The 25,104-nt window shown below is 49.4% G+C and overlaps 2 protein-coding genes across 3 annotated transcripts in view; one reads left to right on the top strand and one right to left on the bottom strand.

The window, feature by feature from the left end:
• PGAM1 (phosphoglycerate mutase 1) overlaps positions 1-25,104 on the bottom strand; it is a 1,080,404-nt gene that overhangs the window by 86,008 nt on the left and 969,292 nt on the right. The window lies entirely within an intron of this gene.
• On the top strand, positions 12,560-14,802 carry FRAT2 (FRAT regulator of WNT signaling pathway 2). The gene has a single exon (XM_050802941.1). The coding sequence runs from the start codon at positions 12,717-12,719 to the stop codon at positions 13,416-13,418; it is 702 nt and encodes a 233-aa protein (XP_050658898.1). The 5' UTR covers positions 12,560-12,716; the 3' UTR covers positions 13,419-14,802.

Genomic DNA, 25,104 nt, shown 5'->3' with positions numbered 1-25,104 from the left:
CATTGGGGTGGGACAGTTTTGTCTCTAGGGATATAACGGCCTACAGGGGGTCCCATTCTCCTAGCAGCCTGTTGGGGCCCTGCCCCTCTATTTTGCTTGGCTGCAGAATGGAACAGATCCTTCCTCTCTGGTGTCTTGTATGGCCTTTGTAGCCATTTACCTGCTGTTCAGAAGCTGTTTGGAGATTTTTTTTTTTTTTTTTTTTTTTTTTTTTTTTTGAGATGGAGTCTCGCTCTGTCGCCCAGGCTAGAGTGTAGTGGCCGGATCTCGGCTCACTGCAAGCTCCGCCTCCTGGGTTTACGCCATTCTCCTGCCTCAGCCTCCTGAGTAGCTGGGACTACAGGCGCCCACCACCACTCCCGGCTAATTTTTTGTATTTTTAGTAGAGATGGGGTTTCACCATGTTGGCCAGGCTGGTCTTGAACTCCTGACCTCAGGTGATCCACCCCCATCGGCCTCCCAAAGTGCTGGGATTACAGGCATTAGCCACCATGCCCAGCCTGTTCTGAGATTTAATAAGGCTTCCTTCACAGGCAGGCATGCCTGGATTGAATTTCCAAGCCCAGTTCTGGCTTTCACCAGAGAGACATCCTGTTCCCTCTGGGGCCTTGTTCAGATAACTAATCCTATCCATCACGCGTAGACTTGAAGGGTTTAACTTCCAGAGGGCAGCCTGATTTCCAGCTTCCAGGGATGTCACCCTGTAGACCCACAGGTACTCACTACAGAGCTGATGATTTTAAGTCAGAATTTCAAAGAGGATGTGAAGCACTGATGACAGGCAGATGGATTTGCAACTGGTGCCAGGAATAACCTGTACAGCCCTCATGGCCTCCACCAATGAAGGTTCTACAAGCTCTTGGAAGTCTTGGTTTTTCATCTGTTTTTTTTTTTTTTTTTTTGAGACAGTCTCAATCTGTCACCCAGGCTGGAGTGCAGAGGCATGATCTCAGCTCACTACATCCTCTGGGTTCAAGCAATTCTCCTACCTCAGCCTCCTGAGTAGCTGGAATAACAGGTGCATGCTGCCACGCCCAACTAATTTCTGTACTTTTAGTAGAGATGAGGTTTCACCATGTTGGCCAAGCTGGTCTTGAACTCCTGACCTTTAAGTGATCCGCCTGCCTCAGCCTCCCAAAGTGCTGGGATTACAGGTGTGAGCCACCACGCCCGGCCAGAAGTCTTGTTTTTAACCAGAACAGTTGCTATGCCATAGCTCTTGGACTTGAGGCCACTGAGCCTGAATTACATACACAGTAGATAACCTGAGACCAACCCTCAGTTGTAAATATGCTCATAAAAATGACAAGGCACAGTATTGCCCTGAGCAGATTTTATGTGTATCGATTGGATCACTGTGTGATAATACTTATCTAAAAACGCCTTCCTGGCCGGGCGCGGTGGCTCACGCCTGTAATCCCAGCACTTTGGGAGGCCGAGGCGGGCGGATCACAAGGTCAGGAGATCGAGACCACGGTGAAACCCCGTCTCTACTAAAAATACAAAAAATTAGCCGGGCGAGGTGGCGGGCGCCTGTAGTCCCAGCTACTCGGGAGGCTGAGGCAGGAGAATGGCGTGAACCCGGGAGGCGGAGCTTGCAGTGAGCCGAGATCGCGCCACTGCACTCCAGCCTGGGCGACAGAGCGAGACTCCGTCTCAAAAAAAAAACAAAAAACAAAAAAAAAAAAAAAAAAAAAAAAAAAAAAAAAAATAAAAAAACGCCTTCCTTCATCGTTCCAGCAGCTAGTTCAACTCCTCGCAGAAGGTGGGGTGCTCCCAAGCAAACACTGGTAATTAACTAGCAAAGCTGACATCTAGTATTCTGAGAAAATTCCTCCCTGCTCACATGAGGACTATCACATGGGTCATGCAGGCCCCCTTCCTCGGGATTTCACAAAGGGGACTAGTATCTGTTCCATGCACAGTCACAGTCACACCTGCCAGATTTGAATCTCCTGCACAGGTACAGTGGCAGTTAAAACTGGAGCTTGTATGGAGCTCTCCAGTTTACCAAACACATTCACACCCACCATCTCTTTTGATCCTTGCAACAGTCGCCCTGTTTGCATTGTGATCATTGTTATCTTTATCATGATTCCCACTTCGCAGCTGAGAACTGAAAGGCAGAAAGGATGCATGGTTTGGGCAGAGTTATGCAGGTAGCAGAAAGTAGCACCCAGGTCTCTGGAGTTAAAGCCTGTGCTGCTGCAGCATGCTGAAATTAGCCCCAGGGAGGGCACAGTGTTGCAAAGAGGCTTGGCTGTGAATTTCCAAATGCCGTGTGAAGTTGGACACCAGCGTCTGTTCTCCCTCCCATTCATTACCCTGCAGGCTCTTTGCTTCCAAAGCTCTGCTACTCTGGGATAAAGACCAATTACAAAACAGGTCTCTTTATACTCAGTGAGAGGCGGGTGAGTGTGCCAGCGTGAACTTGACATGAAGGGAAAGGCTGGGCTGGGCTGCGCATTCCTTCCTGTCTCCTTCAAGGAGGGGGATGCAATTGGCCTGCAAGTCTCTTTCCATGACCTTCTTGTACATTTCTCTCTCTCTCTCTCTCATTGGGCATTTATTCTGAGCAAAGGACTTCCAGAAAGACATTTGGTGAGGCGTGGGAGATAGAGTAGCAAGCAATGCAGGCAGGATCCTTGCCTTCACAAAGTTTGAGGAGACAGAACAAATAAATAAAAAAAACTAATAAAACACATGATTAGGACAGTGCTATGAAGGTTCAGCATGGATATTATGCTGGGCCCTGGTTTGGGCAAGGGGAGGGAGCCATAGCAGGAGGGCCTCTTGGAGTGACATTTAGCTAAGACCTGGAGGATGAGTAGGCTTTAGGGCAGCAAACAACCAAGGCTCCTACATTTCCAGAAATCCGGGACCAAGAGCAGCAGTCACTTGCAACTTGGAAGGTGGGCTAGGGCTGGACCCGTGTGGAAGCCTTGTTTGCATACCAGGCTTATGGTTTCTACTTAGACTGTGTTTATGTGTGTGTGTGGTTGGGGTTGGGAGCAGTGCTGTTAAAGTGCCTCACTCTGGCCAGGCGTGGTGGCTCACACCTGTAATCCCAGCACTTTGGGAGGCCGAGGCAGGCGGATCACCTGAGGTCAGGAGTTCGAGACAAGCCTGGCCAACACGGTGAAAAACCATCTCTACTAAAAATACAAAAATTAGGCGGGTGTGGTGGCGGGCACCTGTAACCCCAGCTACTTGGGAGGCTGAGGCAGGAGAATTGGTTGAACCTGGGAGGCAGAGGTTGCAGTGAGCCGAGATTGTGCCGTAACACTCCAGCCTGGGCAACAAGAGCGAAACTCCATCTCAAAAAAACAAACAAAAAAAAAGTGCCTCACTTCGGGGCTGTGATGCTACAGGCCAAGAAGGGGGGAAAGAATGTTCAGCAGTAGAGGCCCTGGAGCAGAAGAGTTTGGCTTCTTCAAAGAACTGACAGAAGGCCAAGGTTACCCAACCAAGGGTGCAAGGAGGAGAGTGCTGGCAGACAGGGCTGAGAGGCTGGTGGTGGAGGCGGTTCTCACTGGGACTGGAATTATCCTCACTCAAATTAGAGGGGAGGGAGTGCACAGGACACTGACCTAATTCAATATATTATTATTATTTTTTTAAGATCACTGGCTATTGTATGGATGATGGATTAGAACAGGGCAAGAGGAAATGAGGAGACCTGCTGGGAAGCTGCTGTTATGATCCAGACAAGAGGGGCTGGTACATTAGGCTGGGGTGGAGGCAGTGCTGGACAGGGAGATAAGAAGTGGCTGTTGGCTGGGTGGGTGGCTCACGCCTGTAATCCCAACATTTTAGGAGGCCGAGGCAGGCCGATATCTTGAGCCCAGGAGTTGGAGACCAGCTTGGGCAATATGGCAAAACCCCTTCTCTACAAATCATACAAAAATTAGCTGGGCATGGCCGGGCGCGGTGGCTCAAGCCTGTAATCCCAGCACTTTGGGAGGCCGAGACGGGCGGATCACGAGGTCAGGAGATCGAGACCATCCTGGCTAACACAGTGAAACCCCGTCTCTACTAAAAAATACAAAAAAAAAAAAAACTAGCCGGGCGAGGTGGCGGGCGCCTGTAGTCCCAGCTACTCCGGAGGCTGAGGCAGGAGAATGGCGTAAACCTGGGAGGCGGAGCTTGCAGTGAGCTGAGATTCGGCCACTGCACTCCAGCCCGGGCGACAGAGCAAGACTCCGTCTCAAAAAAAAAAAAAAAAAAAAAAAAAAAAAAATTAGCTGGGCATGACGGCACCCACCTGTATTCCCAGCTAGTGGGGTGGCTGAGGTAGGAGGATCACCTGAACCCAGGGAGGTTGAGGCTGCAGTGAGCTGTGATCCTGCCACTGCACTCTAGCTGTTTAGCGACAGAGTGAGACACTGCCTCAAAAAAATTAAAAATTAAAAAAAGCCGGGTGCGGTGGTACATGCCTGTAATCCCAGCACTTTGGGAGCCCGAGGCAGGCGGATCATGAGGTCAAGGGATCAAGACTATCCTGGCCAACATGGTGAAACCCCGTCTCTACTAAAAAATACAAAAATTAGCCAGGTGTGTTGGTGGGCACCTGTGATCCCAGCTACTCGGAAGGCTGAGGCAGGAGAGTCGCTTGAACCCGGAGGCAGAGGTTACAGTGAGCCGAGATCGTGCCACTGCACTCCAGCCTGGGCAATAGAGCGAGACTCCGCCTCAAAAAAAAAAAGAAAAAGAAAAAGAAGCCTCTGACCAGCTACGTGCAGTGGCTCATGCCTGTAATCCCAGCACTTCGGGAGGGTGAGGCAGGGGATCACTTGAGGTCAGGAATTTGAGACTAGCCTGACCAAAATGGTGAAACCGTGTCTCTACTAAAAATACAAAAATTAGCAGGGAGTGGTGGTGCCTGCCTGTAATCGCATCTACTTGGGAGGCTGAGGCAGGAGAATAGCTTGAGGCCGGGACGCAGGGTTGCAATGAGCCGAGATCATGCCACTTTACTGCAGCCTGGGTGACAGAGCGAGACTCCATCTCAAAAAAAAAAAAAAAAAAAAAAAAAAAGTGTACTTGCATGTTGGAGTCTACAGATGGTTGGAGTCATCTGCCCTTTCTTTTCCCCAATAAACCACATTACCCAGGGAGGGACACTCAGAATTGCCTCAATGAAGCAACCCACCCTGTGTAGGAGAAACTCACTGGGATTCTGTGAAATAGAGGGCCTGGGAGACCTGGAAAACAATGTGGCAGCTGTCTGGAATGGAGGCCAATAGTAACTCAACTGGGCTGTGGCAGAAGAGGGAAGGCATTGGGCTGTGTCTGATCAGAGTCTGCAATTTTTCCATCAGTCCTAAACTGGCGTTTGCCTTCTCCGTTCGCATCTTTGGGATTTGCCTCCTCTGTCAGTCCCCTAAGCCTGGCACCTCTAGGGGTAGAGTGTGCCTCTTCTAGGGGTAGAGTGCATTCCTCTTCAAATGCAAATCAGGTCTCTTTGCCCACCTGCACTCACAACCAGGCCCTGCGTTGACCAGTGCAGCTCCCCCATCACTGTACCCTTAATATGCCCTCTTCTTTTCTCTCCCCCAGACATTACGTGCCAGCCATAATTTCATAAAGATAATGTCATGAACTTTTTCATGGTACTTAGATGTGCTGCTCTCTCCCCACCTCTCTTTTCCCTGATAACCTTTATCCCTCTGCATTAGGGTTATGCTAGATGCTGTAACAAACCTCAGAAGTTCAGCATTTAACACAATAGAGTTGTTTTCAAATTCTCAAAACATGGCCAGGTGCAGTGGCTCACACCTTTAATCCCAGGGCTTTCAGAGGCTGAGGAGGAAGAATTGCACTTTGGGAGGCTGAGAAGGGAGTATGGCTGGACCCTAGGAGTTGGAGACCATCCTGGTCAACATAGTGAGACTTCATTTCTACAAAAAATAAAAAAAATTAGCCAGGTGTGGTGGCATGCATTTGTAGTCCTAGCTACTTGGGAGGCTGAGGTGGAAGGACTGCTTGAACCCAGGAGGTTGAGGCCGCTGTGAGTTGTGATTGTACCACTGCACTTCAGCCTGGGCAGCACAGTGAGATCCCGTCTGTAAAAATAAATAAATAGGCTGGGTGTGGTGGTTCATGCCTGTAATTCTAGCACTTTGGGGAGCTGAGGCGGGTGGATTGCTTGAGCCTGGAAGTTCAAGACCAGCCTGGACAACATGGCAAAACCCCATCTCTATAGAAAATCTACAAATTAGCTGGGTGTTGTGGTGTGTACCTGCAGTCCCAGCTCCTCAGGACACTGAGGTGGGAGGATCACTTGAGCTTGGGAGGCGGAGTTGTAGTGAGCCAAGATCATGCCACTGGACTTCAGATGGGGACAGAGTGAGACCCTGTCTTAAAAAAATTATAATAATAAAATTCTCAGAACAATCTATATAGCTATTGCAGGTGATGCGGTGCTAGTGGCATTGTGGAGTTGCTATCTCCCACACTAACATGAAGAAGGTTTGTTCTTCCTTTTTCTTGAGACAGGGTCTCTCACTCTGTCACCCAGGCTTGAGTACAGTGATATGATCATCGCTCAATAGATCCTCAACCTCTAGGGCTCAAGCAATCCTCCTGCCTCAGCCTCCCGAGTAGCTGGGACCACAAGCACAAGCACACCTCACCTTGTCTGACTGGTTTTTTTTTTTTTTTTTTTTGTAGAGACAGGATTTTGCCATGTTGTCCAGGCTGGTCTTGAACTTCTGGGCTCAAGGGATCCTCCCACCTTAGCCTCCCGAAGCTCTGGGATTACAGGCGTGAACCACCATGCTCGGCCAGATGTGATTGTTTTTACATCAGCAAATAGATTGCATTTCCAACTACAAAGCAAGAAAGAAGTTGATCAAATACTGCATAAAGTATATAATTATTTTTATTGAGGCAAAATTAACATAACATAAAATTTGCCATTTTATTCCTTTATTTATGTATTTATTTTTTCAGAGTCCGTTGGTGTGGGGTGGTCTCTCTTTGTTGCTCAGGCTGGTCTTGAACTCCTGGGCTCAAGCCAGGCTTCTTCCTCAGCCTCCCAAGTAGCTGAGACTACAAGCTTGCAGTCCAGTGCCCTGCTTTAAATGAGCGATTTCAAGGCTGGGCATGGCAGCATGCGCCTATAGTTCCAGCTACTTCGGAGGCCGAGGCAGGAGTCATTTGAACCCAGGACGTGGAGGTTGCAGTGAGCCGAGATCATGCCACTCCACTCCAGCCTGGGCAACAGAGCAAGACTCCATCTCAGAAAAAAAAAAAAATTAGAGATCTCAAAGGGTGGCCATTTTAGTGGCATTTAGTACACCTGCAATGTTGTGCAACCATCACTTCTAACAAGTTTCAAAATTTTTCCATTACCCCAAAGGAATATCCCTTGCCTGTTAGCAGTCACCCCCTACCTCAATCACCCCCCAGCTCTAATCAACTATCAGTCTGCTTCTAACTCTATAGATTTGCTTATTCTGGATATTTCATGTAATTGGTACCATACAATATGAGGGTTTTTGTTTGTTTGTTTGTTTTGAGACGGAATCTCGCACTGTTGCCTGGGCTGGAGTGCAATGGCGTAATCTCAGCTCACTGCAACCTCCACCTCCCGGGTTCAAGCCATTCTCCTGCCTCAGCCTCCCAAGTAGCTGGGATTATAGGTGCCTGCCACCACACCCGGCTAATTTTTTGTATTTTCAGTAGAGCTGGGTTTTCACTATGTTGGCCAGGCTGGTCTCGAACTCCTGACCTCATGATCAGCCCGCCTCAGCCTCCCAAAGTGCTGGGATTACAGGCATGAGTCTCCGCGCCCGCCTTATGTTGTGTCTGGCTTCACTCAGCATGTTTTTGAGCAAAATGTTCTTGCATGTATCAATAGTTCATTCCTTTTCATGGCTGAATAAAATTTTGTTGCATTGGCTGGGCACGGTGGCTCACGCCTGTAATCCCAGCACTTTGGGAGGCTGAGGTGGGTGGATCACTTGAGGTCAGGAGTTCAAGACAAGCCTGGCCAACATGGTGAAACCCCGTCTCTACTAAAAATACAAAAATTAGACAGGTGCAGTCATGGGTGCCTGTAATCCCAGCTACTTGGGAGGCTGAGACAGGAGAATTGCTTGAACCTGGGAGGCAGAGGTTGCAATGAGCTGAGATCGCATCACTGCACTCCAGTCTGAGCGATGAAGCAAGACTCCGTATCAAAAAAAAAAAAAAAAATTGCTGTATGGCTATACTACAATTTGTTCATCCATTCATCCATTGATAGACCACAACTTAGAATTTGCCCTTTTAAAAACTTGAACATCGGCCAGGAGCGGTGGCTCACGCCCGTAATCCTAGCACTTTGGGAGGCCGAGGCAGGCGGATCACCTGAGGTCAGGCGTTTCAGAGCAGCTTGACCAACATGGAGAAACTCGCCTCTACTAAAAATACAAAAAATTAGCCGGCGTGGTGGCGCATGCCTGTAATCCCAGCTACTCGGGAGGCTAAGGCAGGAGAATCGCTTGAACCTGGGAGGCAGAGTTTGCAGTGAGCTGAGATCACACCATTGCACTCCAACCTGGGCAACAAGAACAAAACTTCATCTCAAAAACCAAACAAAACTTCAACATCCCTAAGAGTATTTATACTCCCTAGAACCTATGCCAACACCACGCTCAGGGTCCACATGATGAGTCTTCCCATACATACTATTCTCATGTAATATAACCATTTCATAAAGAAGGGACTGTCCCCCATTTTACAGATGAGGAACCAGAGGCACAGAAGGATAAAGTGACCCCATCCAGGTGGTTATTTCCAAGCCTAGTGTTCATCCCACTGTACCATAGCTATTGTCTCTGAGGGCAGGTGACTTGAAACAAGGTCTGTGTGGAAAGCAAACTTCTTGCAGAGAATTTCAATGCAATCTAAGTGAATGCAGAAAACCCTTGAATTCTGTTCTTCCCTGGGTGATTCTGAATGCTGTCCGAGAGTGTCTCTTTCCAGGCAGGGAGCCAATGTGCTGGGCACACAAGTTCTCATCGCTTCCCTTTTTGATACCCTCTCATTACTTTTAATTGCATCTGAGCCTTTCTAGCATCTTGTATTTTGCTTCCTAATCCAGGACATTTCTCTGCCTCCCACTGGTCCAGCACAGCACTTCCCTCTCTCAGAGCTCTCCAGAGAGGTGCCCCCAGAAAATGGAGCTGGTCTTGTGTAATGAATTCATCTCTGTAATGAATAGTATAATATCCAAGTCCCAGCATATTTACATAGCAATCTTCACACAAAAGCAACATTACAAAGGGAAGATTTTTTTTTTTTTTTTTAAGAATGCCATCTCAAAGCTCCATTTCCTATAGTACGAAAAACACTATTGGAATTACCCTGACAGGAAGACAAAAACAACTTCCAGGGATGCTGGGTGAGAGACAATAGCTAAACCAGACCCATTAATGTTTAAAGTCAATGGACCATAAAACTGCTTTTCTCTACTTACAGCCAGGCATCATCTTACAGAAAGGAGGAAAAAATTACCATTTTAACTCTACTGAAATCCATAAGCCCTCCCCTAATTTTCATTCCTCTTGAAATTCTCCAGTAAGTACCATCGGAATGAAAATGAGAATCAGTCTCTCCGGGGGGGAATGGCTCAGTCCTCATCAGTAAAGTGTGTGAACAGTCCTCCAGAGATGGAGGTGGGAGGCTGCCCACTGGGAAAGTCTCCATCACTCAAACCTGCAGAACTAGTTGTGGAAACTCACCGTGGGGCTTGGGAGCCTCTGGACTGACTTCAGTAAAGCCCTACACAATCCCAGGTCAGGGTAGACCTGAGGCAGAATTTAAGAAACCTGGCAAGTGCAGGGAAGTAATACCTTCAGGGTACGTTTCACCCAGTGGGCTGCATCGGAGGGATCTTCAACATTAATATGTTAGATGTTCCCCAGGGGGCACTCGCTGGAATTGAGCCAGGCCTCTGTTAGTAAACCGCTGGACCTAATCCTACATTTGTGTAATGCCTGACAAAACCCGTTCCCATTATCTCATTTGATCCTGAAAACAATCCTCAGAGGGAGGCCGGGCAGGGATTATTTTTCCCATTTACAAGTGAAAACACTTGTAAACTGATTTGCCTGGAGTCCCACACCCAGGATGTGGCAGGCATGAGACTTGGATCTAGGTCTTTGTACAACCTGTTCTGGGTTCTTTTGACTTCACACAACAAACTGATCAAAACATTCCCAGCCCCACCCACTCCTCACAACTACCAGCTCAACCAGCAACTGGAAACTCACCAGACAGCTTGTGTTTATGCTACCCTCACACCTCTTTCCTAGTGAAGAAATGCACCTTTGGCTGGCAGGCTCTCCAGGAAAAAATTAATTTCATGTCATCTCCTTGAACCAAAGACCAAAATTAATCCCAGATGGATTTGAAAAAAAAAAAAAAAAAAAAATCAAGGCATTTGAAAAATCTAAGTAGAATGGAATATTTAATAACTTTCTGGCAGCAAGGAGACTCCAAATTTAGCATCGTGTTAGAAATTTCAAAGGGATTTTAAAATTTGCCTACATGAAAATTTGGTTTTACTGGGGGAAAAAATGACTGTACAGAGCCAACAAAAGCCTGGAGACGTATTTGCAGCAAAATATGAAAGAAAAGGGTTAACATTTGGTATGTAAAGGAGTCATGCAAATACGTAAGAAAAACTCCCTAGGAAAATCTTATTAGGAAATAGACAATTCATAAGAAAGGAAGTACAGTTTGTTAACAAACATTTAGAAAACCACTCTCACCTAACTGAAATCAAACATATGCAAACTGAAGGGAGAAAATTTCCCTATATAATCTGCAAAAAAAAAAAAAAAAAATTCAATGATAATACTCAGATACTAGTGAAGGTGTAAGGACGTATGCTCAAACATTAATGATGGTAGAGTACATTTACCTAACTCTTGGAAAGAGATTTCCTGAACATTTATCAGTAAACCTTAAAATACCCAACTCCTGTGACTTAAAATTCCACTCCTGGGAATATGCTCTAAGGAAAGAATCATCAATAAAGTGTTATGCACAAAAATGTTAGTCACGCACTTAACGATGGTGAAATTAGGCAAATGTTAAAAGCACAGGCACTTGATGGAAACTTATGTAATCATTAAAATGTTTTCAAAGTGCATGCAACAACATGAAAAACGCTTATGATGTAAGGCAAAGTGGAAAAGTGTATAACATTGTATGCGTGTGTTTGTATAGTACACTTTCATAGAACAAAGGCTAAAAAGGAAAAAAAATTAAATGTGAACCATGTTTGAGTGCTATGAGAGATTTTTTTCCATCCCCTATATTTTTCTTTTTCTTTTTTTTGAGAGGGAGTCTAGCTCTGTTACCTAGGCTGGAGTGCCGTGGTGTGATCTTGGCTCAAACCTCCGCCTCCCGGGTTCAAACCATTCTCCTGCCTCAGCCTCCCGAGTAGCTGAGATTACAGGCGCCTACCACCACGCCCGGCTAATTTTTGTATTTTTAGCAGAGACGGGGTTTCACCATGTTGGCCAGACTGGTCTCGAACTCCTGACCTCAGGTGATCCGCCCGCCTCGGCCTCCCAAAGTGTTGGGATTAGCGGCATGAGCCACCCGCCGCTCCTGGCCAATCCTCTATATTTCTATTTGAACCTTAAAAAAAGAAAGAAATAAAAGACAAAATCAACTCTTTAGCGGAGCGGCGGTGAGTCCTATTCTCATGATATGCCCGGGGCTTGAAGACTGAGGGAGGGAAAGCTTCTGGGACCTCACGTCAGAGCGACTCTGCTCTGCTTCAAAGCGTCCCCTCTTAGGCCGGGCGCGACGCCTCACGCCAGTAACCCCACTTTCGCAGGCCGAGGAGCGAGGACTCCTTGAGCCCAAGAGTTCGAGACCAGCCCCCCCCCGTCTCTACAAAAAGAAAAACTTTTTTTAATTAGCCAGGCGTGGTGGCCGCGCCTGTGGTCCCAGCTGCTCGGGAGGCTTAAAGTGGGAGGATCGATTAAGCCAGAGTTCGAGGCTGCAGTAAGCCGTGTTCGCGCCGCTATACTTCAGCCTGGGCGGCAGAGACCCTTTCTAAATAATAAATAAGTAAATAAGTAAGGCGCAGCCTCTTCACTCCCAATTCCCTCCGTCTTTCCCCGCTCCGCCTTCTCGAAGCCGGATCCTCGGCGGCCCACCCCTCCCCCACGCCAGGGGCCGGTAACTGCGGGTGCGCGGGGCGGGAGCCGGGAGGGCCTAGGCGCGGCCGACACGTGGGGAGGGAGGCCGCGGCCCAGGAGGCGGGCCCGGAGTGGGTGTGGGTGTGTCCCTGCGTGGGAGAAACCAACCCCTGCCTCCTCCGAAGCGCCACGTTCCTGCACCGCTTGTCGGGCCCGGGCGATCGGAAATCAGTCCCCACGCCCCGGACCCCCTCCTGGAGGGACAACGAACACAAACGCCGGACGGCTCTGGCCGCCGCCCGAGCCGCCCCGCGCCCCCGCGCCTGCTAGCGCGTCACCCCCGCCCCGGCGCGGTGGTAGGGCCCGGCGCGACGTCACCCATTGTTTACAAATCAACCCGAGCCGGCAGGATTCCGGCTCCCGCGGCTGCAGTCGCGCGGCTCGAGTTCCTGGCGGGCTCCGGCTTCCGCGTCCGCCCCTGCCCCGGCTTCTCCCGCAGCCCCGCGCCCGCGGGCAACCAAGCCCCCAGCGACGCCCGCACAGCTCCGGGTGTCAGGACTGGGGGCCATGCCGTGCCGGAGGGAGGAGGAAGAGGAAGCCGGCGAGGAGGCGGAGGGGGAGGAAGAGGAGGAGGACAGCTTCCTCCTGCTGCAGCAGTCGGTGACGCTGGGCAGCTCGGGCGAGGTGGACCGGCTGGTGGCCCAGATCGGCGAGACGCTGCAGCTGGACGCGGCGCAGGACAGCCCGGCCTCGCCGTGCGCGCCCCCGGGGGCGCCGCTGCGGGCCCCGGGGTCCCTGGCTGCGGCGGTGCCGGCGGACAAGGCCCGGCCCCCGGCGGTACCGCTGCTCCTGCCGCCTGCATCGGCTGAAACGGTGGGCCCGGCGCCCCCTGGGGCCCTGCGCTGCGCCCTGGGGGACCGCGGCCGCGTGCGGGGACGCGCCGCTCCCTACTGCGTGGCCGAGCTCGCCGCAGGCCCCAGCGCGCTGCCGGGGCCGTGCCGGCGAGGATGGCTCAGGGACGCGGTCACCTCCCGCCGCCTGCAGCAGCGACGATGGACCCAAGCTGGGGCACGCTCCGGCGACGACGACCCGCATCGGCTCCTGCAGCAGCTGGTGCTCTCGGGAAACCTCATCAAGGAAGCCGTGCGGAGGCTCCAACGAGCGGTCGCCGCGGTTGCAGCCACGGGCCCCGCAAGCGCCCCTGGGCCCGGGGGAGGCTGCAGCGGACCCGACCCCATTGCCCTGCAGCCCTCAGGCTCCTTGCTCTGACCCAGGCCTCCTGGAGGAGAAAGTGGAGGCCGTTGCGTAGACCCAACAGCGTCCAGTTCCTACTAACTATGAGCTGAAACCGACGTCGCCAGCCTGGGAGCGACCACTTTGGCTGCGGGGAGGCGCGTGGGGAGAGATCGCAAGCCGCGAGAAGTTACCAGCTGCGGCGAGGCCGTCGGAGAAAACTTAAGCGTGGAGAAATGCGTGCGCCAGGGTGCGTCCGTGGGGCATGAGAATTTCCCGGGCCATCCAAGCCCAAGGACCTGGGATAAACTGGGAGAACCATGGCAGCTACTTGCATCGACTTGTACCTCACTTAGCCCTTGGGGGCGTCGTGAGCTTGGATTGTTTAAAGAGGGCTCAGGGGCAGGAATCGCGATGGCTTTATAACAATACTTGAAAACTAACGACACGCATACATTTTCTTGTTATTTTCCTGTGGAGGAACTTAGTGAAAGTGGTGCTACAATTGCTGTGCGAAGAAATTCCAGAGGGAAGAATGTAAAAGTTTGGTGGTGGGTGGGTTGGCATTGCCCCTTTCTCCCACCGATTCCGTGGCTGGTGAACGTGGGAGATGTGAACTCCAGTTAAGGGACTGGAGGGAGGTGAAGAATTTTGCAGGTGGGAGAGTTGGATTTGAATGTGGACTTGTGAATGACTTGACCTTGCCACCTGTGGTCAAGGTCACGGTTTGCTGTGGGCTTCCTGGGAGACCTTACTCACTCGGAGTCTTCTTTCTCTTGCTCCAGGAAGAGCCCTGTCGGTGCTTTACCACCACTTGGAGTCTCCCGAGGACACAAACAGGCAAAGAGGGACGTGTAGGGAGTTCTTTCCTGTTTTCTGTGCTTTCCTCGCCGGCTTCCAGGACTCCCGGTAGGCCACTCACGGCCATGCCAGGAACTGTCTCAGAAACAGTCATAAACAATCTCTTGAGTCTCTCTCCTGTCCTCCCAGCTGAGCTTTCTTATTCCACCCTTTCTGGTGTCTATAGGAATGCATGAGAGACCCTGGACGTTTTTCTGCTCTCTTCTGGCCCTCCATGGAGCCATGGGCCTCGGCCTTGGCTGTTCCTCACCCGCACTATTTATTTCCTCCTCCCGTGCCAGCCCTTCTTTTGTGTCTGAAACCAGTTTTAAAATGTGACTCTCCTAGAGGAGAAGCCGCTGGCTGTACCCTTGTGAAACTTGACGGCGCTTTTGTAAGGTGCCACCCCCAAACTTTAAGGTAGCTAAACCAATTTTTAAAAGATTCAATGGCTTGTTCATCCTCCAGATGTAGCTGTTGATGTACACTTCGCAACGGAGTGTCTGAAATTGTGGTGGTCCTGATTTATAGGATTTCATAATTAAAATGTCTGCTGAATAAATTTGGCTTTTGTTTTGGAGCACGGTTTGGCATTTTGGTGGAAGGTGGGAGAGGGGCAGAAAAGCATATAGGGATGCTCTTAATAATGAAGAGGGCACTTGGACTGAATAGGGGGACCTGGACAAATGGTTTGGGCCAATGCCGCAAGGCACAGAATGCTAGTGGAGCCGCAGTACTTGAGTGCTTCTGAGTTTTTGTTCCACAAGATCAGAAAATTAAGTCCAGGTTTTTAGAAGCTGCAAATGGGCTTCTCCTCCCTTTGTGGAAAGGCAAAGTATTCTAGAAATGCTTTCGGGGCTGGAGAGCAAAGAGGTGCTGTGGTGGAGAGAGGTGGATATTCATCTGGACGTTTTGTGCAAAATGGGGAGGGCACGGGCGAAGCCAACCTGGTTTCCCCTTTGAGACTGACCTAGTCTTGAGCTATGGCCTTGGGAGAGAAAAACAGGGTTTTACAGCAGTGTATTTGGTAGTTGTAAAATGGCTTGGTTTGAGCAGTCAGGGGTTAGATTTGACTGAAGTAGCCCTCCTCCTCTCCTCATTCTCTCTCTGCCCTATCTTCCCAGACGTAGAGCCCTTGCTGAATCCCTTCCTAGTTCCTGCCTTGCCCTTTTCTCTTTTTAATTTAATTTTATTATTTTGAGATGGTGTCTTACTCTGTAACCCAGGTTGGAGTGCAGTGGCACAATCTTGGTTCACTGCAGCCTCAACCTCCTGGGCTCAAACAGTCCTCCCACCTCAGCCTCCTGAGTAGCTGGGACTACAGGCTCATACCACCATGCCAGGCTAATTTTTTATATTTTTAGTAGAGATGGGGTCTCACTGTCTTGCCGAGGCTGCTCTTGAACTCTTGACCTCAAGTGATCTGCCTGCCTCGGCCTCCCAAAGTGCTGGGATTAAAGGCGTGAGCCACCACACCTGGCCCCTGCCTTACCCCTTCCTTGCCCAGCTCTACTAACCAGCCCCTAGGGAACGTCTCCTCAGCACACTCCCAAGGCTGGGGCTGCAGAGGGAAGGCTGATGCTCAGTTGACTCAGCCCTTTCTGCTCACCTGCTGTGTCATGCTGGGCAAGTCAGACTTTTGAATTTTTCCCTTGTGATTTGTAAAACAATAGTACTTAATAGGGGAGTTGGAAGGGTTAAATGAGGACTTGAAGGGGAGACTTCATTGCTCAAAAAGTGATAGCTGCTCATTCTTGGTACTACCACATGGCTTTATGTGCCATGAGGTAAGCACTATTTTTCCATCTTACAGATAAGGACTACAGACAATGGGAAAAGGCCTACAGGATCTGAGTGTTTCTCTGCTTGCCTAGGTGGAGAGGGAGCTGATCCCTGTTATGGGCAGGCACCCTGGTTCCTGGTTGGCACCTTTTACAAGACTTTTTTTTTTTTTTTTTGAGATGGAGTCTTGCTCTGTCGCCTGACTGGAGTGCAGTGATGTGATCTGGGCTCATTGCAACCTCCATCTCCTGGGTTCAAGCGATTCTCCTGCCTCAGCCTCCCGAGTAACTGGGACTACAGGTGCGTGCCACTACACCCAGCTAATTTTTGTATTTTTAGTAGAGACGGGGTTTTACCACGTTGGCCAGGATGGTCTCAATCTCCTGACCTCGTGATCCGCCCACCTTGACCTCCCAAAGTGCTGGGATTACAGGCATGAGGCACCGCACTTGGTTTTTTTTTTTTTGTTTTTTGAGACATGGTCTTGCTCTGTCCCCAGGCTGGAGTGCAGTGGCATGATCTTGGCTCACTGCAGCCTCTACCTCCTGGGTTCAAGCAGTTCTCCTGCCTCAGCCTCCCAAGTAATTGGGATTACAGGCACCCACCACCACTCCTAGCTAACTTTTGTATTTTTAGCAGAGATGGGGTTTCACTGTGTTGCTCTGGCTGGTCTCAAACTGCTGACCTCAAGTGATCCACCCGCCTTGGCCTCCCAAAGTGCTGGGATGACAGGCATGAGCCACCGTGCCTGGCCCTACTTTGCTTTTTACAATGGTGAAAGGTAGGAATTATTGGTGGTAGAGCAGAATCAGAACTCAGGGCACTTAAGTTGGTCCTCTTGCCCGCTGTCTGAGCCTACACACAATGCTCTTCTCACACACCCCACCTCTTGCTACTGATCCAGCCATTTGCAGAGCCTGTGGAGAGCCTGGGTCTGGGGAAGTGTCTTTGTCTAGGAGGCAATGGCCATTTCCAAGATGCTGCAGCTTGGGATAGCCCATTCCTAGTACTCTTAGCTCAGGAATGATTTTGGCTAGGATATCCCTAACCCCTTGTAGTGGAAGGGCACAGAGTTGAGACAACTTCGTCTTCTGAAGGGGCCCATGCCCATGTTTCCCTGATAACATTCTGCAAGTCTCTAGCCTAGAAGGACCAGAGCAATAGGGAAATAATAAGGAGAAATGGTGTGTGGGGGGAGGGGGGAGGGGGGAGTGTTTGGAGAGTTAGGAGTTTCACATGGGAAGTTACAAGGACAGAAGCCTGGTGCCTCATAAATGAGTAGGAGTTGGAGAGGGTTTAGGGCTTAAGATAAAGATTTGGCAGTTGAAGACTAAGGGGGTGGGATGGGGTGGGGCACAGAACGGGGCCTGGGAGATGGGCAGTAGTAACCCTAGCTAATGTGCAGTAGTGCCTGTCATGTGCCAGGCTGTGTTCTAAGCACTTTGTTTTCTTTCTTTCTTTCTTTTTTTTTTTTTATTGACAGTCTCACTCTGTTGCCCAGGCTAGAGTGCAGTAGTGTGATCTCAGCTCATTACGACCTCTGCCTCCCAGGTTCAAGTGATTCTCCTGCCTCCAGCCTTCCAAGGAGCTGTAGCTACAGGCAGGCACCACCACACCTGACTAATTTTTTTTTTTTTTTTTTTTTTTTTTGTATTTTTTTGGCATGGATGGGGTTTTGCCATGTTGTCCAGGCTGGTCTCGAACTTTTGACCTCAAGTGATCCACCCACCTCAGCCTCCTAAAGTGCTGGGATTATAGGCGTGAGCCACCACACCCATCCTGTGTGTGCCCGGCCTGTGTTCTAAGCACTTTACAAAGACCCAACTCATCAAATCTCTGTGGGAGGAAGAAGACTACACAAAAGGAACAGACAGAAAATAAAAGTAGAACCAAGAGAAGCCAAGGGAGACTAGGGTGAACAGTAGAAGTGTGGAATGTATGTGGGTCCACATGTGCACATAACACAAACACAGCTGTATCTGTAATCGCTATGTATATCCTCTGTAGTTAGGCCACAGAGGTCCGGGGCATATGGAATCAGATCTTATTCAATGACTTTAGCTGTCTTTTTTGAATCCTGAAGTTAATTCTCAAGTTCCCTTCGTCAGCACCCTTAAGTAGCGTGTTTTGAACATCTGCACTGGATTCCTCCCCTCCTTAGCCCAGCTGAAGAAAAGTACTATTTATGGTTCATCAGCGAAAGGGGTTTGTGACTTCAGTGTCTAGGAAAGATTTTCAGGAAAACCTATAGGAAACCATTTTTCACCAATCTTAGGCTGTGGAATCTAATTTAGACAGTTACAGAAATGGGCAAAAGGCAGGGCAAAGGTAACAGGATGATAACCAGCTCTTGCTTTTTTTAACCCACCCAAATCAATAAGTCAAACAAACTGCCTGGGCAGCCTGTCAAGTGGGGGTTGTGATTTTACCTGCTATGAGTCAGTTGACAGTTGATAAGGGGGAACACTTAAACTCTTTGCTATCAGTTTTAGTTTTCATTCCATTATAGCGTCAGCTACAAATAATTCATTCACACAAAAACAACAGAAACATATCCAGCCGTCCCAGGCATGAAGGATGCTTTCAGCAGCCAATCTGTCAGGTTCCAGCCACACTGTGGCAGGACAGTTAGTAACATAGGGAGCTGTCCTGTGGCATCCACAACCACAGTCCCTTTAAGCCCTGCCCTTCAAACCTGCCCTGGTGGAGGACCCCGTACCGTCCCACTCCTCCAGGAACTTAGACCTTTATAGTACCTTCCCTTTGATTTCACCCCTTTTTTTTTTTCTTGAGATGGTGTCTCGCTGTGTCACCCAGGCTGGAGTGTAGTGGTGTGATTTCGGCTCAGTGCCACCTCTCCCTCCCGGGTTGAAGCGATTCTCATACCTCAGCCTCCTGAGTAGCTGGAACTACAGGCATGTGCCACCACGCCCACCTAATTTTTGTATTTGTAGTAGAGATGGGATTTCACCATATTGGCCAGGTTGGTCTCAAACTCCTGACCTCAAGTGATCCACCCGCCTCGGTCTCCCAAAGTACTGGGATTACAGCAGTGAGTGAATCCTTCCCTTGGCCATTTTCCCTTTTTTAGCTGTAGTCCCTCTTTTCCCATCTTCAGACTTGTAGGCACCACAACGCATCATCTACGTCCCAAGCACCCCACTCCTTTAGCCTCTGCCAGTCTGTTGAAATTGCCCATTTGTTTGCTCTGCAAATATTTACTAAATACCAGTACCCTGGCGGCTGTTGCTAAATGCAGCTCTGTTGCAGGCAGTGGCGAAGCATTTCTACTAGCATTAGCTCAATTAATCCTCACAACAACCCTATAAGGGGGGGACTTTTTTTTGTTATCATCGGACTTTGCAACTGAAGGTAAGGTTAGAGAGGTGAAGTTACCTGCCCAAGGTCACAGGAAGGAACTTTCAAGGAAGGAGCCAGGCAGTCTGGCTCCAGAGCCACGATTTTACAGCTACACAGTACTGTAACTGAGGCCTACCGGTTTTCTTTTGGAAACGTCTGGTGTTTTCCTCTCCCTTATCGCCTGGGTGCCTGGGAGCTGTAGCAGCCATTCAGCCGATCTGGCTGACCATCAGTGTTTCCTTTCAGCTCCAGACCACTCCCCATGCCATGAGGCCTGACAATCTGCCTAAAACATCCTCTTCATCTTGTCACTCCTCTTCCATCACAAAATATATAATCTATTGGGGAAGAGAAGACATTCACATATGAGTCCCTGAGATAATTCTATAATGACAGTAAATATAATGTGAGAGTGAGAATGAAATGAACTTAAAGGCCACTTCCTGTGAAGAAATTGCACAGTTTTCTTTCTTTTTCTTTCTTTTTTCTTTTTTTTTTTTTTTTGAGATGGAGTCTCACTCTGTCACCCAGGCTGGAGTGCAATGGCATGATCTCAGATTGCTGCAACCTCCGCCTCATGGGTTCAAGTGATTCTCCTGCCTCAGCCTTCCAAGTAGCTGGGACTACAGGCACATGCCACCATGCCTGGCTAATTTTTGTATTTTTAGTAGAGACGGGGTTTCACTATGTTGGCCAGGCTAGTCTCGAACCCTTGACCTCAGGTGATCCACCCGTCTCGGCCTCCCAAAGTGTTGGGATTACCAGACCCGGCCTATTGTATGGTTTTCTCCTGCAGATTATAGATAGGCGTGGACAGGACAGGCAAGCAGAACTTGAGCATTTGAATTTTAGAAAAGGATTGGTTTTCTGATAGGAAATGGGGGAGTTAAGAGCTGTGGCCCCAGGCTGTCTTCACTGCCAACTGCCGACCCTATCCTTTGTGATATTCCTGCTGCCTCTATTCCACCAGTTCCAACCCTGAGCTGCTTTCCAGGCTTAGCTTGGCTCTACCCGTTTTTTCCCTCTCTCTTTTTAGACGCCTATGCTGGAGTGCGGTGGTGTGATCTTGGCTTACTGTAACCTTCACCTCCTGAGTTCAAGCGATTCTCCTGCCTCAGCCTCCCAAGTAGCTGGGACTACAAGCATGCACCAGCACGCCCAGCTAATTTTTGTATTTTTAGTAGAGACAAGGTTTCACCATGTTGGCCAGGCTGGTTTCAAACTCCTGACCTCAAGTGATCTGCCTGCCTGGGCTTCCCAAATTGTTGAGATTACAGGCGTGAGCCACCGCACCCGGCCGGCTCCACCCTTATTCTCTTCTTCTACACTTCCCTTAATACTGACCTATGCAATTGGGGTGCATGATCAGGAAACTGGTCTGACCTTCAGAAGAAACAGGTTTGTGCCTGTTAAGAGATATTGAAAAAGTCAGTAAGAGGCAGGGTTTTCTGCAGAAGACTCTTTTTTTTTTTTTTTTTTTGAGACGGAGTCTCGCTCTGTCGCCCAGGCTGGAGTGCAGTGGCCGGATCTCAGCTCACTGCAAGCTCCGCCTCCCAGGTTCACGCCATTCTCCTGCCTCAGCCTCCCGAGTAGCTGGGACTACAGGCGCCCGCCACCTCGCCCAGCTAGTTTTTTGTATTTTTTAGTAGAGACGGGGTTTCACCGTGTTAGCCAGGATGGTCTCGATCTCCTGACCTTGTGATCCACCCGTCTCGGCCTCCCAAAGTGCTGGGATTACAGGCTTGAGCCACCGCGCCTGGCCGCAGAAGACTCTTAAGTGGCCTTAATGCAACATCTCTCAGGAACAATGTTCTGTTTGGTTTATTATTTGCTCTTTGGTTCCCATACTATTTGCTCTTTGGTTTTAATTTAATTTTCACACAACTCTTCAAGGTGGTCTACCCTTACCCACATTTTGCAAATGAGTTCATTGAGCTTACTGACCCTGTTCCATATCACACAGCCGAGAGTGGAGGGCTGCCTGCAGAGCCCCTACTCTTACCTATTATATCTTTTGGGTAACACTGGTAGGGACAGGTCAATTGCTCTCCCTTCAGTTATGATGGAAAACCAGGAGGAAACTACTCGGAAGAGTTTTGCCCCTTTGCCTGCACCAGTTTTCACAATGTTCAAGTGGAGTGCACCTCGGAGTGGAAACCTCTCTGAGCTTCCATCTCTAAATGAGGCGGTAGCACCAGACTGCTGAAGGCTGAGCTCTCCGGGGGCTGACGGTCTGTGATTACTGAGCATTGGTAGAAGTGGGGGCTAATTGAGTGAGTTAGTAATTTCGTTGCCAAGGTAACTCTTTCCTGATTGGAAGGAAGGGATCACAGGTTTCAACACAGACTTTGCTAGATAGGAAAGTGGTGTCTGATCTTTGCTTCAGGTTTCTGCATCTAAGCTGGAAAAAAGAAAGAGCAGAAGAGGGTAAAAATTGAACCTAAATATTGTCAGATGTATGCCTAATTTAGATTGAAATCTTGGGGTGGCAGACTCTGGAGTTCTCTGTGAGGTGTGGCATTCTTTTCTCTAAATCCCTTATTTGCCAATGTATGTGTTCACTTTGTTTCATTCCATTTATACCTTTGTTCTCTTATCTCACCCAGGCTATTTTCTTTTCTTTTTTTTTTTTTTTTAGACAGAGTCTCGCTCTGTCGCCCAGGCTGGAGTGCATTGGCCAGATCTCAGCTTACTGCAAGCTCCGCCTCCCGGGTTTACGCCATTCTCCTGCCTCAGCCTCCCCGGTAGCTGGGACTACAGGCGCCCGCCACCTCGCCTGGCTGGTTTTTTTGTATTTTTTAGTAGAGACGGGGTTTCACCATGTTAGCCAGGATGGTCTCAATCTCCTGACCTCGTGATCCACCCGTCTTGGCCTCCCAGAGTGCTGGGATTCCAGGCTTGAGCCACCGCGCCCGGCCCACCCAGGCCATTTTCTGTGGCCAGCTGTCTTCATAGGATGCTGAACGTTTTGTAAGGAAATGGCATTCCCTAACTCAGCCTAGGAGCTTGGAGCACAATTTTCCCGGGTTCCAATGGCAGGGTCACCAATTTGGGCAACTGCAGAGATGTCATTCCCATGGTAGCCTATGTGCAGAGTTGTGCAGTGAACAATATTGGACCATGTTAGATGATATGGAGCCAGTGGAAAGAGCCCTGAGTTGGGAGCTGGGAGACCTAGGTTCTAGACTCTGCTAGGCCTCTGCCTTCATAAACAACGTTGGTAGGTCATTCTGCCCTGCTCACTTCCTTGGACTGTTTTTCCACCTACAAAATGGTCTAATATGACTTTTTCTTTTTTTTTTTTTTTTGAGACAGAGCTTTTGCTCTGTTGCCCAGGCTGGAGTGCAATGGTGAGATCTCGGCTCACTGCACGCTCTGCTTCCTAGGTTCAAGCGATTCTCCTGGCTGAGCCTCCTAGTAGCTGGGATTACAGGTGCCACTACGTCCAGCTAATTTTTGTATTTTTAGTAGAGATGCGGTTTCCCCATTTTCGCCAGGCTGGTCTCAAACTCTTGACCTCAGGTGATCCACTTGCCTGGGCCTCCCAAAGTGCTAGGATTACAGGCATGAGCCACCACGTCTGCCCCAGTATAACTTTTAAAATACTTTATGTAAATCCTGGCTGGGCGAGGTGGCTCACACTTGTAATCCCAGCACTTTGGGAGGTTGAGGCAGGTGGATTGCTTGAGCCCAAGAGTTTGAGAACAGCCTGGGCCACATGGCAAAACTTTGTTTCTATAAAAAGTTTTAAAATTAGCCAAGCATGGTGGCACGCACCTGTAGTAGTCCAATTACTCAAGAGGTGGGAGGATCACTTGAGTCCAGGAGGTGGAGGTTGCAGTAAGCTGAGATCTCACCATTGCACTCCTGGGTGACTGACTGAGACCCCATCACAAACAAACAAATAAACCCCACACTTTATATAAATCCTGAGTTACTGCAGAAAATAGATTTTGGGGCCGGGCGCGGTGGCTCAAGCCTGTAATCCCAGCACTTTGGGAGGCCGAGACGGGTGGATCACAAGGTCAGGAGATGGAGACCATCCTGGTTAACACGGTGAAACCCCGTCTCTACTAAAAAATACAAAAAACTGGCGGGGCGCGGTGGCTCAAGCCTGTAATCCCAGCACTTTGGGAGGCCGAGACGGGCGGATCACGAGGTCAGGAGATCAAGACCATCCTGGCTAACATGGTGAAACCCCGTCTCTACTACAAAATACAAAAAACTAGCCGGGCGAGGTGGCCGGCGCCTGTAGTCCCAGCTACTCGGGAGGCTGAGGCAGGAGAATGGCGTAAACTCGGGCGGCGGAGCTTGCAGTGAGCTGAGATCCGGCCACTGCACTCCAGCTTGGGCGACAGAGCGAGACTCCGTCTCAAAAAAAAAAAAAAAAAAAAAAAAAATACAAAAAACTAGCCAGGCGAGGTGGCAGGCGCCTGTAGTCCCAGCTACTCGGGAGGCTGAGCCAGGAGAATGGTGTAAACCCGGGAGGCGGAGCTTGCAGTGAGCTGAGATCCGGCCACTGTACTCCAGCCCGGGCTACAGAGCAAGACTCCATCTCAAAAAAAAAAAAAAAAAAAAAAAAAAAAAAATAGATTTTGGGGTGAACAGTAAAACTTGGCAGGATCTAAAAAAACAGGCCGGATGCGGTGGCTCACGCCTATAATCCCAGCACTTTGGGAGGCCGAGGCAAGCGGATCACCTGAGGTTAGGAGTTCAAAACCAGTCTGGGCAACATGGTGAAACCCCGTCTCTAAAATTATACAAAAATTAGCTGGGCGTGATGGTGGGTACCTGTAATCCCAGCTACTCGGGAGACTGAGGCAGGAGAATCACTTGAACCCGGGAGGCGGAGCTTGCAGTGAGCCAAGATCACACCATTGCACTCCCACCTGGGCAGCAGAGTAAGACTCTGTCTCAAAAATAAATAAATAAAATAAAAAATAAAAACACAGATGGTTACTGGATTATAGTGTGTTTAGAGTGCTAAAGTGCCTTATCTTGAGAGGCTTTAGTTTTTTCCAGTTTTTCTTTTTTGGGAGGGGGTTGTACTGCATGGGCCCTAAGGTTGAGTCTGACCTTAACCCGTCATTCTTATTACAAAAAACTATGCACAATCAGTGCAGTGACATCAAATCATAGCCTATTTAAGGATGGAAAGCCCTGGATTGCTCATAACCCCTTGACCTTGGATAAATCCCATGTCAACTAAGAATGGGAACTGGGGACTTCAGGGCTACTCCCATGCCAGGGGACATCAGCACTTGGCCACTTTCCCCTCGTGCTCAGCGCCCAGAGGTGGTGCCCATTGCACTCTGGGGACTCCTTTTCCTCAGTTTGTATTAGAGCCGCCATAGTTACCCTTCCCATGCTGGAGAACACTGGACTGAGGCCCCCACAGCCCTTTCTGGGCATGCTGTGGGAAATGGCAGGCTTGGTGTGTTCTGAAGGTAATCCTCAGAGACCATCAGCATCTGAGTGTGAATTTGAGAAAATGGGGCATTGAACCAAAAAGGGAGTTAGAAAATCAGGACTCAAAGTCATAGAACACTCCAGAAAGCAGATTTGGGATCATGGCATGCTCTTGTTTTGTAGGAAAATGAAGACACTTGGGACACAGTCACCAGGGAAGGAAGGGGTAGGGATTAGATACTGTTCATCTCCAGCATGTGCCAGTCACCATATGCCTTTTAATTTTTTTTTTTTTTTGAGGCAGGGTCTTGCTCTGTCACCCAGGTGGGAG

This window comes from Macaca thibetana, chromosome 9 (assembly GCF_024542745.1).
Source record: "Macaca thibetana thibetana isolate TM-01 chromosome 9, ASM2454274v1, whole genome shotgun sequence".
Taxonomy (NCBI): Eukaryota; Metazoa; Chordata; class Mammalia; order Primates; family Cercopithecidae; genus Macaca; species Macaca thibetana.
This window is presented reverse-complemented; position numbering and strand designations above follow the sequence as displayed.